The 17,375-nt window shown below is 38.6% G+C and overlaps 1 protein-coding gene across 1 annotated transcript; it reads left to right on the top strand.

The window, feature by feature from the left end:
- Nucleotides 1-11,924: 11,924 nt before the first annotated feature.
- Nucleotides 11,925-14,649, top strand: LOC127649345 (calcium/calmodulin-dependent protein kinase II inhibitor 2-like). Its single transcript, XM_052134399.1, has 2 exons — nucleotides 11,925-12,414; nucleotides 13,047-14,649. The coding sequence occupies exons 1-2, from the start codon at nucleotides 12,246-12,248 to the stop codon at nucleotides 13,115-13,117; spliced, it is 240 nt and encodes a 79-aa protein (XP_051990359.1). The 5' UTR covers nucleotides 11,925-12,245; the 3' UTR covers nucleotides 13,118-14,649.
- Nucleotides 14,650-17,375: the final 2,726 nt, after the last annotated feature.

Below are 17,375 nucleotides of genomic sequence, written 5' to 3'. Positions count from 1 at the left end.
CTTTGAAATATGGATGTGTTTGAGAAATGAGAGCGTAGTCCTAGCTATTCAAGTTTAAATCGTGAGAAACTTTAAACTTGTTAATCATTCATGGTTAAAGGAATATTCCAGGTTTCAATACAAGTTAGGCTCAATTGACAGAATTTGTGGCATAATAATGATTACCACAAAAATTTGTTTAGACACGTTCCTCCTTTTCTCTAAAAAAAGATCAAATCTGGGTTACAGTGTGGCACTTACAATGGAAAACAATGGGCCCAATCCGTAAAAGTTTAATTCTCACTGTTTCAAAAGTATAGACACAAGACAAATAATATGCATGTTAACATGATTTTAGTGTGATAAATCGCTTACTAACCTTTTCTGTGTAAAGTTATAGCCAATTTTACAACTTGAGTTGAAGTTTTAACAGGTGAATGAATGTAAGTGCTTTTATAAAGCTTCACATTTTTGTCTTTAAACCCTCAAAATTTGGCCCCATTCAATTCCATTGTAAGTGCCTCACTGGAACCTTGATTTTTGCTTCTTTTTTCCAAGAAAAGGAGGGATGAGTCAAATATATTTTTGTGGTAATAAACATTATACCACAAATGCTGTTGATTGAACATAACTTGTATTGGACCCGAAACATTCCTTTAATATGGAATTTGTAGGGTTTTGTTTTGATTTGTTTTTTTTTTCTTTGTTGTATATAGTTCTTTAATTAACTCTCACGGCCTACATGCAAGCGAGTGAAACTAAGGTTTAAAATAAACATATTAAAGCATAGATTAAAATAAGTTAAATCGCAAAAGGGGCATTGAAGACATTTGATGACCGTGAGTCCTAATCAGGCAAAATTCACAACAACCCAAAAAAGTTACCTCACTTCACGCCTTCACAAACCACGTGGAGGTGGTGTGTTTGGGTTTGAGTGTGGCCTTCTCTGGTCTCTTTTTCTACATTTACAGGAAGAAACGCAAAACCGTGGATAAGCTTAATATGAGTGACATTGTTCTGTTCCCTGCTTTACAGCAGAGATTCAGCACTGTTTATTTTAAGTCTCATCCACCTTAATGTCAAAATGTGCTCTAGTTATTGCTTACTAGTATTTTGTTTGATACCCAAATCAATCATTCTTAACTGTTGGTGCTAGACTAGGCTCTAGATCTAATGCAAAAATCATCGGTTTAGTCCCTACCAACAAAATGCCCTTGAGCAAGACACTTAACTAATTGTGTCTGCAAATAGTGTACTAACAAGTGCTTTAGATTTCAAGTATGCTATATGACAAGTTACTAAGTGAATGTGGAAAAATATCAGGATCTGCAAAATAATTACTCATAATCAAAGAGAAAAGGTGTTTGTTTTTGATCTTAGGAAGCTCCACAACCACCATGAGAATGGATGAGAAGCTATCAGATCATTTGAATGCCACACCTGGGAAGTGTCAGCAGTGTGTGGTCATCAAGGGTAATCTTAATTCCTCACCAAATTATTCGTTCTAATTAAAGTTAGACTTGGTCTCTCTTGTGCATTCCTCTACTTCTCTCTTTCACTCCTTTTTTTCTTCTTCATTGATTCTTTGTAATTTTCTTTCCCTTTCACTTTAGGCACAGTGCAGCCTACAGGGGAACCTTTAATGATTCAGTTTCAGGAAGGAAGTCTGGGTGTCATCATGAAACTACTCCTTCGGGAACATAAACTGGTCTGAAACAGTTTGGCTTGCACCTGGTAAAGAGACCTTTATTATTATAATTACAGTGGGAAACTTTTAAACGTATTAATTCCATTGCATTAGAACAAAATATCAAGCCAAGTGGCATCTGTTAGCAATTACTGCTAGACTTTATCTCAGAACTAATGTAACAGTTTTTTGTAACCAATTTACTGTTACCATCTCATTAACAACGGAAATGTTCCATTGAAGTTTGTCAACTAGAATGTGTTTTTTCTGGTCCTATTTTAAATCTATTGCTTTTATATTGTACAATTTAGAAACTAAAAAAGACCTGAGCATAAAAAGTGTGCTTGTGATGTCTTATTTTCCAAATAAATGCCACTTAGTTTGATATTTTGTAATCTAATAAATGTTTGGGGATACTTGACAAATACTTGGCCTTTGTAGCTTAGCGAGTATTGATGCCCATCACTTGAGTCACGAGTTCGAATCCAGGGTGTGCTGAGTGTCTCCAGCCAGGTCTCCTAAGCAACCAAATTGGCCCAGTTGCTAGGGAGGGTAGAGTCACATGAGGTAACCTCCTCGAGGTTGGGATTAGGAGTTCTCGCTCACTATGGGGTGCGTGGTAAGTTGTGCGTGGATTGCGGAGAGTAGCATGAGCCTCCATATGCTGCGAGTCTCCGTGGTGTCGTGCACAGTAAGCCATGTGATAAGATACATGGATTGACTCTCTCAGAAGCTGATGCAACTGAGATTTGTCCTCCGCCACCCTGATTGAGGTGAGTAACCGTGCCACCACGAGGACCAACTAAGTAGTGGGAATTGGGCATTCCAAATTGGGAGAACTTTATCTACCTCAAGTATACTCAAGGGAGTCACTTTATATACCTCAAGCTCTGTTTACATTGCCAGCAATTTTGTCGCTGGATGTCACTAGTCCCTGTATTCGCTAATGTGCATTTCTAGAGCTGTCGCTCTAACGTTATTGTTCAACTGCACAACTGGCCACAGCTTTAGAAAATCTGATCAAAGTTAAGATATATTCCCGTTAAAACTAAGATATCATAATTTGTGTTTTGTATTTGTATTGCCTCCAAAAATAAACATTCTGCATGGGAGAGTGTTTTTATATAAACCGCAGCAGTGCTCGATGCATCATATCATAAGCAAAACAAAGATCCTTTCAAGATATCAACGATATCGCTCAACATTTGCATAAAGTTAAAATTCATCTCAACCTTGTAATTTTTCTTGACATGCCCACATCCTGACGGCAAAGGTCGCTGCCGCTTCTGTCGCCGGAAGTCACCATCTCTCATTGATAATGAAGCTGCGTTCACACTGCCAGCTACTTTGTCGCTGCATGTTGCCAGTGGCTGGTGATTAGGTCGCTAGTGGTGTGTATGGAGAGTCTAAACAGCACTGTTTCTTTCCTATTAATATTATTATTAAAATATTAGGATCACGTGAGCTCTACCATCTTCTCTCATATTGGCTGTCGCTCCTGAAAGTCGCTTTTCATTTGCATAAAGTTAAACATTTCTCATCTTTGTCGTGTCGCAGGACACGAACACACGCGGTCGCCAACGGTCGCCGTCACTCGTGTTGCCGGAAGTTGCCAGCTCTCATTGAAAATGAATGAGATGAGGTTGTTTTATCGCTGGCAGTGTGAACGCAGCTTAAGGAGGACATTTGTGTGTTCTTATAGGAGATTTTGAGAAATAGCATGTTAGATTGAAGCCCCGTTCACATTGTCAGTGACTCGCAACATTAAAGCGACAGGAGACCATTTAAGCTGCGTTCACACTGCCAGCGACAGAGTCTCATTGTCTCAGCTGCTGTACTGGTATAAATCAACTTGGAATGGTCAACGGATGTAGAAATGTAGTCCTGCCTTACAGGTAAAAGAGCCAATCACTTTTAAGATGCAGACATGGCCTGTCAATCAACTCGAGAACACACCTGCACATTAGTGACGCAAACTGGGAAATTGTAATGTTGGTTTTTTTGTGTAATCTGATGTTAAGAAACACAATTTATGATTCCAGTGTTGTAAGATTTCACTGCTTACTTGAAATACGTTATTGATCGTAATCTTGACCAACAGTTTTGGAGATTTCGGTCTTTCCCTATTCAAGAAAATAGGAGCTGCTCTCGTATGCCGCTTGTTTGCATAGAAAAATAGCTGTCCGAGAGCATTCCAAAGTTGGCTGCCAAGTGGATTGACTTGCTAGAAAGACTTTGTTGACACATGCGCAGACTGCTAGATTGTGGCAGGAAGTGTAATCAAGCTTGAAATCATTATCGCCAAGAGAACTACTATTTATTGTGAAAAAGGAGTTACATTTTGGTCTGTTTTAACCCAAAAATGATTGCAAAGCTTCTGAAGATGTGGATTAAACTACTAGAATTTTATTAATACTTTTATGCTGCTTTAATGTGCTTTTTGGAGCTTCAAAGTTTTGGTCACCATTTACTTCCATTGTATGGGCCTACAGAGTTGAGATATTATTCTAAAAATCTTTGTGTTCTGCAAAAGAAAGTTTAGGATGGCACAAGTGTAAGTAAACAATGAGGGCATTTTCATTTTTGGGTGAAATATCCCTTTAAGCAGAATAAGCTACATTCATGCCGACAGTCAATAGAGAATGGAAAGCTACTGACTGACTTGAGCTTATGATCAGGGAGTGTGAAGAGAAATATGTGTCAACAAGGAATCGTCCAAGTGTTCCACTGTAACAGCTGCAGTGATCCTGTTACACATAACCTCTGTAACAAAATTATTCACAACAACCCTCCCTTCTCTTGTCCCAAAGTTAAGTCTTTTATCTTAAATATAAGTTAATGAGATGCAGGATGAAAACTTGGAAAATAAGCATTTGCCAAGGTCAAGCTGAGGTGCAACATCCATTGTTTTCTGATTACGCTGCATTTACCAACAGTGGCTGTCATCTTAAAATATACCACTAGAGGGCAAAGAGGGGACAAACTGGAAAAGTAAAGGAAATTCTTTACCATTAATCAATACCCCTCTTGCCCAATATCAACACCCAATAAAGAATTTGAAAAAAATAAAGAAATCTCAATGTTCTGTGTCGGCTTTACTCTTGCCTTTTACTCTTAATGGAGTTTAACAATGTATATACACTTTGAAGGCATGAATACAACAGATAACCAATTTTGCAATTAGGAGCCAAGCATGAGTTTAGGTTATCAAAGATATAACTTTTACAAATGAGGAACATAACATGCAACTCAAAAGTTCCACAATACCTGCAGTAATGCACTGCCATGTTCCAAGAGTAGCTATAGGATCACCATAAAAGAAAGATACAAAGAAAGGTAATTAATTTATTGTTTTTTAGACAGTAAGTGCATGGTAAGAATAGTATCAGGTGGTAATACCATACAATATTGAAATTCGTGTTCTATGGTATTTCTATAGAACTCCATGATACATCCATGAATACAATGGCACTATAATATTATTTAGTACCTTTTTTGTGTGTGATGGTATGATTAACAAAGTCATATACCATGTAATTTGGTACTCCAAGGTACTTCGGTACACAAGGTACTATGGTACACTATTTGGCCAAAAGTATGTGCATCGGGGGACTGTCCTTTTGGAATGGAAAAGGCCCACCCCAAACCTTTTCTCACAGAAATGACTGAAATATTCAAACCTGTTAAAGGGGTGATGAAGTGCTTTTATATATATATATAATTTTATTATCTTCCCTGAGGTCCAATGATAATGTTATATAAAATGTTTGTACCAAAACAGTCACAATTTATTAATATATGATCATTTTCCACCCTGTTTTTGGCCTTCTGTCTGAAACGCTTGGTTTGAGAAGGGTATAGCTACAGGCATAGCTCCAAAAAAGGGGCGTGAGCTCTATTAAAGAAACAGGGAGACCCTAACCTCACCCTTTCCCTAACCTTAACTGTGAGAGGAAGTGAAATGTATACCTACATTTTGGTTTTGGCATAAACACCTCCTAAAAACTTCAACGTAATCTGATCTGATTGTTCTGATTGGCTAACATCATGTAGCCACTCAAATTCAGCAAACTCAGAAGGAAATTAACCTTGGCATTATAAAACAAAGTTGCAGGGTTAACACATCCAACACATTGCATCTGAATATATTAAACTGTTCCTTGAACTGGTTTACTTGAAGTGTTTTTAACATCCCGATCCTTCAATAACAGTTCCTTTGCAAAGCGTGGGTCGTATTATGTTCACAAGCAATCCTTGCTGACATGAGCCAAACAAAATTAACACTGACGCACACACATACTGTAGGCACACTGAGGTGTACATTGCCGGAAACACACCGAAACAGTGTGTTTGATGTCCATCGTCAAAGACATCCTACGTTTGAGTAAACAGGCCCCGGGCAGGGGTCTAGAGTTATTCAGATGCACTACGCCACTTTAAAATAGGGTGGAGATCACAATCCCAACAAGAAAAATGGGGCCTGGTCAGACCATTCACTCAGACAAATTTTATGAATTCGGATGAGGAAGTACTACACACAATTTCTTTATTCTTGTAGAAAAATAACCACTTTTATAAAATGTAATACCATCAGATTTGTGTAGATGGGCAATAAATACCCTGTCACAATAAAAAAAAAAAATGGCATTAGCATAGTTCCATGTTCAAAAAACATGGTAATACTAAGATCCATTTTCGCAAGTGAAATCCTCAGTCAGGATGTTGGAAACCATATCAAATAAAAAAGTGGAGCCAGCGGCTGTTCTATAGCCTATGCTTTACCTATTTCCTTTTACCTTGTTTGCCAGCAGCACACAGAGAGGATACAACATTTGATACAATGTGATAGAAGCACAAAAGTTCAGCGAATATGCTGATTTGACGTAGAGCGGAAATATATGACAATGTTTTCCCAGATGTGACACTGTAAAGAGCCTTGATGTAATCTTTGTGCCAGCTCATCGCCTCCTGCTGTGCATTTCCAGTGATGAGAACAGGAAACTATCTCTGTGCCGCAGGCTGAAACAAGCTCTCTGTCTAGTGTCCCTGCTTAAGTGGAGTTTTGTTTTTATTAACAGGAAGCAGAGGAAGGAATATGTGTGTGTGTGTGTGTGTGTGTGTGTGTGTGTGTGTGTGTGTGTGTGTGTGTGTGTGTGTGTGCGTGTATTTATCACTTTGTGGGGACCAAATGTCCCCATAAGGATAGTAAAACCCGAAATTTTTGACCTTGTGGGGACATTTTGTCGGCCCCCATGAGGAAAACAGCTTATAAATCATACTAAATTATGTTTTTTGAAAATGTAAAAATGCAGAAAGTTTTCTGTGAGGGTTAGGTTTAGGGGTAGGGTTAGGTTTAGGGGATAAAATATAAAGTTTGTACAGTATAAAAACCATTATGTCTACGGAAAGTCCCCATAAAACATGGAAACACAACGTGTGTGTGTGTGTGTGTGTGTGTGTGTGTGTGTGTGTGTGTGTGTGTGTGTGTGTGTGTGTGGTGTCGGTCAGGTTTTGCCTACAGTGCGGGGGTTAAATGTCCCCCACAAGGATAGTAAACCTGAAATTAACCAACAATCCCCATTAGGACAATTCTTTAAGACACACACTATATGTCTTAATGAAAAAGATCCCAAATGTCTCTTTGAGGCTTAGGGGTTGAATTAGAGGATATCAAATATAATTCTCTCAGTATAAAAACAGCTCCAAAAGATTATTTTCTGTTACCGTTCTTACATATAAACTACATCTGCACATATTACCACCCATCTCTCAAAATGGTGCAATCCTCTGCATCACATTTTTGCTCTTATTTTCTGTTTAGCCTCTGATTCTTATGATTTTTGTTTTTAATTCTGCTTGGTAGAGAGTGAGTCAGCAATTACACTCCATGAGTCAGCAGAAGCCACTGTGACCACAAAAACCTCTCTCAAAGGACATTTACACACAGCCCACTGAAAGAAAGAAAGAAAGAAAGAAAGAAAGAAAGAAAGAAAGAAAGAAAGAAAGAAAGAAAGAAAGATCTCCCATAAAACCGTTGAGTTGTGTTCATTTGTTCTAACACCTTTTGTGTTTCCGGTCAAAAATGACCTGCATACTATGTTGCAGGGGCATTCCCTGCAGACAAAAATTTTAATAATTATAATCATGAACCACTGAAGAAATTAATAACCACTTGCTTGATCTAAATCCTAAATCAGAACTGTTTTGTTCTCATAGTTTGCCAATTTGTTGTCACAATTATATTCAGAGTCGGTAAAAACATAAAGAAAGATGAGATTAGGGTTAGGGCTAACCCTAACCCTAATGTCATTATAAAGGTTTCAATCAGTAAAATGCAATGAGCAAATTTGTTTAACTCAGAGGCCAAACTGCAGTGAGTATTAATGTATGAAATTCCATCTGAAACACATATACACAGATCAGCCAAAACATTATGACCACCTGCCTAATATGCTGCTGGTTCTCAGCGAGCCGCCAAAACAGCGCAGTTGTTGCGAGATGGAGCCGCCATGGATCGGACTTGTTGGTCCAGCACATCCCACAGATGCGCAATCGGATTGAGATCTTTGAGGCCAGGGCAATGCCTTGAACTCTTCTTCATCATGTTCCTCAAACCATTCCCGAACAATGTGTGCAGTGTGGAAGGGTGCATTATCCTGCTGAATGAGGCCACTGCCATCAGGGAATACCATTGCCACGAAGGGGTGTACTTGGTCTGAAACGATGTTTAGGTAGGTGGCACATGAATGGCCGTACCCAGGGTTTCCCAGCAGAACATTACCCAGAGCATCACACTCCCTCCACTGGCTTGTCGTCTTCCCACAGTGCATCCTAGTGCCATCATTTTCCCAGGTAAATGGCGCACACGTACCCAGCTGTCCATATGATGTAAAAGTGTGTTGTGACACATTCCTCCCATAACCATCATTAACATTTTCTGTGACTTGTACCATGGTACAGTTCAGACCAGATGGGATGGTCTTCATTGCCCTCGTGCATCAATGAGATTTGGGTGCCCAACACCCTGTCGCCGGTTTGTGGTTTGTCCCTCCTCGGACCATTGTCGGTAGGTACTCGTCACTGCTGACCAGGACCACCCCACAAGCCTTGCCGTTTCAGAGATGCTCTGACCTAGTCATCTGACCATTACAATTTGGCCCTTGTCAATGTCTCAGGTCTTTACTCCTGCCCATTTCTCTTGCATTCAACAAGCTGAAAACGAGAACTGATTGTTCGCTTACCAGCTAATCTACCCAGACCTTGACATGTGGCCTTTATAGAAGATGATCAATGTTATTCACTTCACCTGTGATATAAATGCTTTTGGCTCATCAGAGTATATAATAAAAAGGAGTGTCTTTTTGTCACGTTTTTTGTATTACTTCATGAAACAGACATATACTGTATATACATATAACATAGACAATGGCATATCATAACTAACAGCAGATTATCCCTATTCAAACAAGCACAACATAATATGATAAGTAGATCTTGAAATATTTCTCAAAGAGTATACATGGAATGACGATGCACAAAAGGGTGCTCAACACGCATTGTGTGTGGGACTTTGTGTGTGCAAACACACATCCACATATGCTCCTGAACACGTAATATTTTGTAGTCTAATACTTTCATTTCCAATAGCTGGTCACTTTAGACCAGGAATACCATGTATGAAACAAAGTGAAATAAAACCAATAAAATATATTGAAAATGATCTAAAAAAAAATTCTGTTCACAATTTGTCACATGTGTCATGGAATTTTATTCAAACTGGATGACATAAATTCAAGTTTTGAGAAAAAAATTTAATCGGTCAGTTTTGACCATAACACAATATAAGGGTAAAACACTATCATGTCTGCAGGTCAAGTCTGCAGTTTCTAACCAGATCCCTAAAGGGTTTCATTACAAAACTGATGACTGTGGTTTTCAAATTCTTCACTTATGTGGATTGCCCTACTCTCATTCGTTAATTTACTTGGGCAGTGAAGCGATGCAGTCCATTCTTCTGCCACTTTTGCTCAGGAGGTCAATAAAGATATGAAAATGAGCTTTGAAATCTTAAGTCTTCTGAGGACTGTTACCATGCCAACAATCTAATACTTGAGTTGATTCACAGATAAGGATACACATATCCTTGATATGCAGCAGGGAATATAGTGAAAGCAATTTATTTAAAAAAAAATGTAACACATTTATTAGAGTACAATTTCAAGGTGCCTTCTACATAATCCAAAATCAACAGATAGTTTCAAGAAGGTATATTTGCAGGCCGGAGACCTCCAAATGGGGGCGGAATCTCCTAAGAGGGCAAATTACTCCAAAAGGGGGTTTGTGCCAACTCCAAAATGGTTAAGGTTAAGGAAAGGTTTAGGTTAGGGGATCCCTATATCCTTAATGCTGATTTGGATCTCATGCCCCTTTTTGGAGCTATGCCTGCAGCTTTACCCTTTTCTATAATTTGGGTACACTAATGAGTGCTGTCCGTGGTTCTGAATTAGACAGACAGACAGACAAGCTCTCAGATAGATAGATAGATAGACAGACAGACAGACAGATGTGAGCCCACTTCGGACATTCTTCATAACAAATCTATTCCCCCACTTAAAGGGATAGTTCACCCCAAAATGAAAATTCTGTCACATCTGACTCAAATGTGTCTATCTATCTTTCTTCTGCTGAACACAAACAAAATTTGTCAGTAAATGCTGGCCAGAACTTAAAAGGTCCAAAAAGCATATAAAAGGTAGCATAAAAGTGATCCAAATGACTCCAGTGGTTAAATCTATATCTTCAGAAGTGATATGATAGGTGCGAGTGATAAACCGATTAATATTTAAGTCCTTTTTTACTATAAATTCTCTTCCCTGCCCAGTAGGAGGCGACATGCATGAAGAATGTGAAACAACAAAAAAGGAAGAAGAATGTGGGAGTGAAAGTGAAAGTAGAGATTTATAGTAAAAAAAAGGACTTAAATATTGATCTGTTTCTAACCCACATCTATCATATCAGTTCTGTAGAATTGAATTTAAACACTGGAGTGTTATGAATTACTTTTATGCAGCCTTGATGTGCTTTTTTGGACCTTCAAATTCTTGCCATCAATTATATTGAATGGACCAACAGAGCTGAGGTATTACTCTACAAATTGTCTTTTTATTTCAGCAGAAGTCATACACATCTGAGATGGCATGAGGGTGAGTAAATGATGAGATCATTTTCATTTTTGGGGGGACTATCCCTTTAAGAAAAACAATGTGTTTTATGGGGGGCATGTTTACCCCAAATACAATCCTTACACTTATTGGACAGTTAATGAAAAACTTTTGATTTTATCAGCTTGAACAAAACTAAAATGACAAATAAGTATTTTGTCTAAAAAAATAAATGTGATAATTTCAGACGTTCTCATTAGCTACATACATGTGCAACATTTAAAAAATTATTAAATATTAGACCAAATTACCTCGTAATCAGACTTTAGACATTACTCAGAATGATCTCATGGTTTAGGAATATTTTGCACTTCTTTAACAAAAACTGAAGTTTTTCTTTAAGGCAAGTGTTTAGGAAAGTGCTGTGGTAGTTTTTGTTGCTATTTAGTGTTTTGGGAGAAAATCAAATCAAATTGGAATTTTACCCTGTGGGGTTGTTAGCCCTGTTGTACGCTGTACCAGATAATTGAAAAGAACATGATGTACAGTGCATCCGGAAAGTATTCACAGCGCTTCACTTTTTCCACATTCATTATTTTCCTCGTAATTCTACAAACAATACCCCATAATGACAACTTAAAAGAAGTTTGTTTGAAATCTTTGTAAATGTAATAAATATAAAAAACGAGAAGTTATTTTGTTCATTGATTTAAAATGCAGAGAAACAGATTTTCCACTAAACTGTACACTTTAGTGGTAAGAAAGGAATCTACAGTTTACTGATTTTAAAAAAACCTTGTCTATGTTGAAGTCATTGGTTATTTTTATTTCATTGGCTTGTCTGTTTATTGAGGTTGCAGCATGATTGCAGAAAGGTTATTGGAATTAAGAGGTAAAGGGAACTGTAAATAAATAAATTAAATTGAACTATTTTTTTGTTTCCGCACTTTCAGCTTTCGCCTGATGGGGACACCGTTGCACCTCTTGGAATTCCCATCTCTCTCGCTCTCTCTCTCTCGCTCTCTCTCTCTCTCTCTCTCTCTCTCTCTCTCTCTCTCTCTCTCTCTCTCTCTCTCATAAACACACATACACACACCCGCCCGGATGGATGACTTCACTGTTCCGCCCGGGTTTCCTTTATGATCGCGGGATCTCCCGTATCTTACAGCAGACTTCACCCGACCGCTGATGTAGTCGCACGCTCTCTCTTTCACCCCACAAGACGCACTCTGCACCGAGCACTCCAGTCCTAAACGAGCTTGGAAGTTGGCGGTGCGAGAGTAGTCTGCCTTTTGGATATCCACCACCGTGGGGAAAAAGTGCACTTGTTTTGCGAGGATAGTTGCCATATCCACCGTAGCTGCCTACCGGCAACGGTTTTAGCCTTCTGCGTCGAGAGCCCGTCCTTCATTACAGTCATGTCCGAGGTTCTGCCCTACGGCGAAGGGAAAATGAACGGATACGGAGCTGACAACGATGTCAGTCAAATGTCCTTCAGCTGCGGGCTGCAGGACACCAACGCGTTCTTCGGAGCGTCGCAGGCGAAAAGACCCCCAAAACTTGGACAGATCGGCAGAGCGAAGAGAGGTGAGCATTTACCACAGTCCTCCAAAATTTTACCCAAGTTTAGAAGTGGAGACAATCAGACGCAGCCGGTTAGATAACCGTTTTCTTCCTGTTGAGGTTACGTTTGTGTCCGTTTACTAGATAGTGACATTTAGACAGATAAAAAAAACCACCACCAACAAACAAACAAACGTGTTACAAAAGACTGCCATTGAACTTGCGGTTACGATGTCTCAAACAGTCATTTAAGTGCAACCGAATGGCTTTTGAAAACGCATTTAACACATATATTTAACATAGCCTATTCTTGGGGGCTGTTCAGTCCGAAGGTATTCTTGCGCTAAAAAGTGTCTCGAGACGCGTTTGTAACAGTTGAAATCCTTTTTCTTTTTAAAACGCCATTAAAAAACAGCGAGTCCGCGTGTTTACATATAAAAACAAATGAAAAACAGCGCGCGCGGACGGACACAATACGCATTCGGTGTGAACGGCCCCTTGTTTGTTTGCGCAATTGGCTAGAACCTTCGCTATAACCAATTGCGCAGTTTCAAACGACACGCTGCAAGCTACAAAGTTGATTAAAAAAAGCAGATAACACATTGTTAGATGTCTTGACTTAAAGTGTCTATCTTTTTTTTTCTTCTTCTTCACAGTGGTCATCGAGGACGACCGAATAGACGAGGTGCTGAAAGGCATGACCGACAAATCATCACCGGGTGTTTAAACCCGATCGATGGCATGCAGACATTTCAATTTTTTTCAATCACCGATTTGAAGCACTTGTCGGTTGTGCATGTGAAGAAGATTGCAAAGAGATGGAGATGATGGCACGACGTGCAAACCAAGAGGGGTCTTCACAAAAGGGCAAATGAAAGAATGGAGAGATGGAAAGAATGAGATTTATTTTCGGGGATTTGCTGGCAATCCTCCAAGAAATGATACCCAAATGAAAGCTTTGAGAAAGATGCTGCTGTGGCTGTGCTCTCTGCAGCTCTGCCTGTGAATAGAGATGGATGGACTTGTCATTATTATTCCACAACCATCATCTTCCAAAAGCTTTGTAAGCAAATTGAAGTTCAACCGAAGAATGAACCGCATCTCAAGCTCTGTTATTATAGCTGTACAGTACTAAGCTCAAAGACCTTCCCCTTAACACACACACACACACACACACACACACACCGTGAAGGCACGTTGATGGGTCTGCCATGAGCGTCGACTGCTGCTTTTAGACATTGTAGACACACACAAAGACATTGAACTCCCATAAAGATATTTGAACTTCTATAGCCTACGTATATATGCGGATGGTGCAATGTGAATATTTTCTTTCTGTCTTTTGCATCATGTTCTTTTTCCTAACAAAATTGAGAATTTATTAGCATTCACATGCTCACAGGTGTTGAAGCGTATTGTCTTTGCGTTGTTTGGTGAGCTATTGTTTTGCCCTCCACTGCAGCTGCATTTGCGCTTCATGCACCTGCGCCAAGGATTCACATCATCATTACAGCACAGAAGAAAAAGGTGCATTGCGCCCTAATGTAATTATCCAGACACGAAGACGTCTCTCTTCCATGCTTTCTAGTTTTATATATTTTTTTGTTTTCTTCACCATTGTGTCCATCTCTTTGCATGAACATTCACTCCGGTGCCAACAAAGGTGCCACAACGAATCTTACCCTGGCACGCTTCTTTTGAAAAAGTCATATTTGTATTTTTATATCTAAATATTTGTTATTTAAATGATATGCTAGTATGTTGTCTTAAAATCAAGAAAATCTTTAGACAGGGACGGGAGGATTATTCAGTTTGTTTGGGATGGGTTTTTTTTTTTAAAGACTTATCAAATGAATGTTTCTCTGTTTTTTTTGCACACATCCGTGTTGAACTACTGTTAGATATGGAAATCGTAAACTGTGACTTGAGCTTCGTTGATGAATTTGTTAGAAAATGGCGATATTAGAAACCTACTGCACTTACGAATATCTTCAAATAACACGTTGTTATTTGACAGGATTTTGGACATTTTTGTTTTTGATTTGTGTTTTTTTTTGGGGGGGGATACCATTATTCTAAAGAAAATAACTATGGTTTGTTGTGCATGAAACCTTAATACTTTTCAATAATGGAACATCGTTTTATTAAGCAAAAAATGTCATGACATTCTGAGAATGAATCATTGCATATTAAAATACCATTTTCACTGTATTTGGTGAATAAATAAATGGTGGAAGAACATTATAGATATGCATCTCTGTCGTCATTTGACACAACTGATGCACAACAAAGAGACACACAAGTCTGCCCTGGCTTGATGTTCTTAGGAGGCCCTCACTATACCCATCCTGGATAAAGCATTTAGAGATAGGTCTACTAATAAACAAGACATAAAGGGATAGTTAACCCCAAAATTAAATTTCGGTCTTCACTTACACTTGTCTTCTTTTCCTCTTTGGAACACAAACATTGTTAGGCAGAATTTTAGTCTCAGTCTCCATTCACTTGCATTGCATCTTTTTTCAATACATACAATGGAAGATTGCTTTGTCACAATTCATTTTTGTGGTAATCAACATTATGCCACAAATGCTGTCGATTAAGCTTAACTTGTACCGGACATGGTATATTATTTTGATTGATAGGAAATTATTTAATTGAAATCCTTTTAAAAAAAGATGAACCAACAAACAGGCCTGATTATCATTTTGGCCATTTTAGGCTGAATTCTGTGACTAACTCAATCTTGCTTTTGCACAGCTTGTATAAACAAAACACATGCTCTTTCCTGTTTACTCCAAACATCCATGCTCTGAACCAACTGATGCAGTTACATTTTATAATAATATTGATGTTTTCCTCCATCACTGACAGAGTAGTGTAAGCACACAGAGGGTGAGACACATAAGCTTGCACGTAGGTACACACACAAACAATGGCGATTCAATGTGTGTGACCCCGCCACAAGAAAATCAATGGCTTTTATCCATGATCTGTGTCGTCATGCGTCCATGAGTGGGCTTTAGATCAGCTTTGTTCAAACAATGTGTCCAATGATGCTCAGGATCCATCTGAAAACAGGTCAGGCTTACTTGAATCAATTTAAACTTAAATACTTGATCTCAGTTCACATTCAGTCCTGATTGTTCCTCATGAAATAATCTATAACTTCATTTGACTCGAGCTCAAGGAATAGTTCACCCAAATATTCTTTCATTATTTACTCACCCTCATGTATTTCCAAACCCAAATGCTTTTTTTTTTTTTTTGGAACGCAAAATTATATATATTTTTAAGAAATGTTATCCAGCTCTTGCCATACAAGAACAGTTCAAGGTGACCAGGTTTTGCTTAATTACAAGTCTTCTGAAGCCATATAGTATGATTGTGTGAATAATAAAGCAAAATTTAAGTCATAATTCACTGATAATCTTTGGTCTGCAAAAATGTCAGGTTTTTCCATTTTTATATATCACTTTTCTAGGCACTCAAATCGCTTTACATAATATTGCGGGAAACTACTCAACCCCCACCAGTGTGCAGCATCCACCTGGATGATGCGAAGGCAGCTTTTGGTGGAGAGGACAGTGATGTAGTCAACTCATAAATGCTGCACATATTTGACTTCACGTCGGCAGCAAAATGCTTCAGTGCTATGAGGAAAATAGTCATAAAATTAAAGTGCCAAGGAAATTAGCCAAGGCGAGGAATTATATGTATATATATATCACAATGATTTTTGTTATTTTTATATTTCTTATTGAATGAAAAGGTTTGTGGCAAATAGTTTAGCTTTTTACTTTGCCCTCTGTTTTTGTTTTGAATGTTTTTTCGAATTAAACCCTAATTATATAACTGCTGTTTTTTTTTATGGAAAAGCAGCTATAATGATTATTCATTTGACTTAATTGTGTCATTATAATATTGCATATTACGCATAGTATATCACATTACAGCGGAAAATAAACACTGAAATGAGATGACCAGATTTTTTACAATTTGTCCGGTAAACTTTATAATTCACATACACGTTGGCTGGCACAAACATTTCTGATTGGAAACTCTGGTGCCCATATTTCCAAAACACTTACAGCTTCGGCCACCGGGGGCAGAGCTTTGAATTGAGGTAAGCGCACACCAATTTTAGCAGTTAAACTTTCGACCCACTGTTGCCGAATTCACAGTTAGATTACTCTGCATGTATGGTCTGACCCAATGAACTACCATTGTATGCCAAGAGCTGAATAGTGTTCGTAAATAATGATACAATTGAAATTTTTGGTTGAGAAATTCCTTTAAAAAAATAATAACAAATAATGAATTGACCAACGGCAGTTTAACCTCTATTCGAAGCTATTCTAATGATTATCAAGGTAAAGACCCTCAACATCTGTGAGTATTTATTCTCAAGTCTCAACAAGGTCCTCTCACTGCAGAAGGTCCATCAGACAGTCACTCAGCCATAGTCAAGGACACTCAGCTGCTTCACCATCTCAGTCTATTAATACACCTTCATGACTGTTGCATTGTTCCTGAATGGATCCAATGCCCAGGGGAATCCTTACTGCTTCACACAGGCTGCTAAAAGCTGGAGATCACTGATACACTATCTGAACAGACAGGCGGCACCACAGCAGCTCAGAAGTGACTGAGCGACGCTGTGGCCTGACCCTATATGGAAAGCCAAACTCTCTGGAGATAATGAAAGATTGATAAGGAAAGAGGGAGAGAGAGAGAGAGAGAGAGAGAGAGAGAGAGATGACATTCTGAGATTCTCGAAGAATGAGCACTCCCTGGAAGAAATGAAGAGACAGGAGACATCTGATTTAAGAGCATAGTCCTTGATTTCAACCCATCTTGTACAGCTCTCAGCTGGAGCTCCTTTTGATCTCCCTCATTAGAGATAATGACATATATTTTCTTGCAGTTTTTATATTTTTGCTCATTTTAATTAGGCACAGAAAACAGACAAGAGGAAATGATGA

The sequence above is a fragment of the Xyrauchen texanus genome, chromosome 9, assembly GCF_025860055.1.
Source record: "Xyrauchen texanus isolate HMW12.3.18 chromosome 9, RBS_HiC_50CHRs, whole genome shotgun sequence".
Lineage (NCBI taxonomy): Eukaryota > Metazoa > Chordata > Actinopteri > Cypriniformes > Catostomidae > Xyrauchen > Xyrauchen texanus.
The sequence above is the reverse complement of the archived record's forward strand: the minus strand, read 5'-3'. Positions and strand labels throughout refer to the sequence as shown.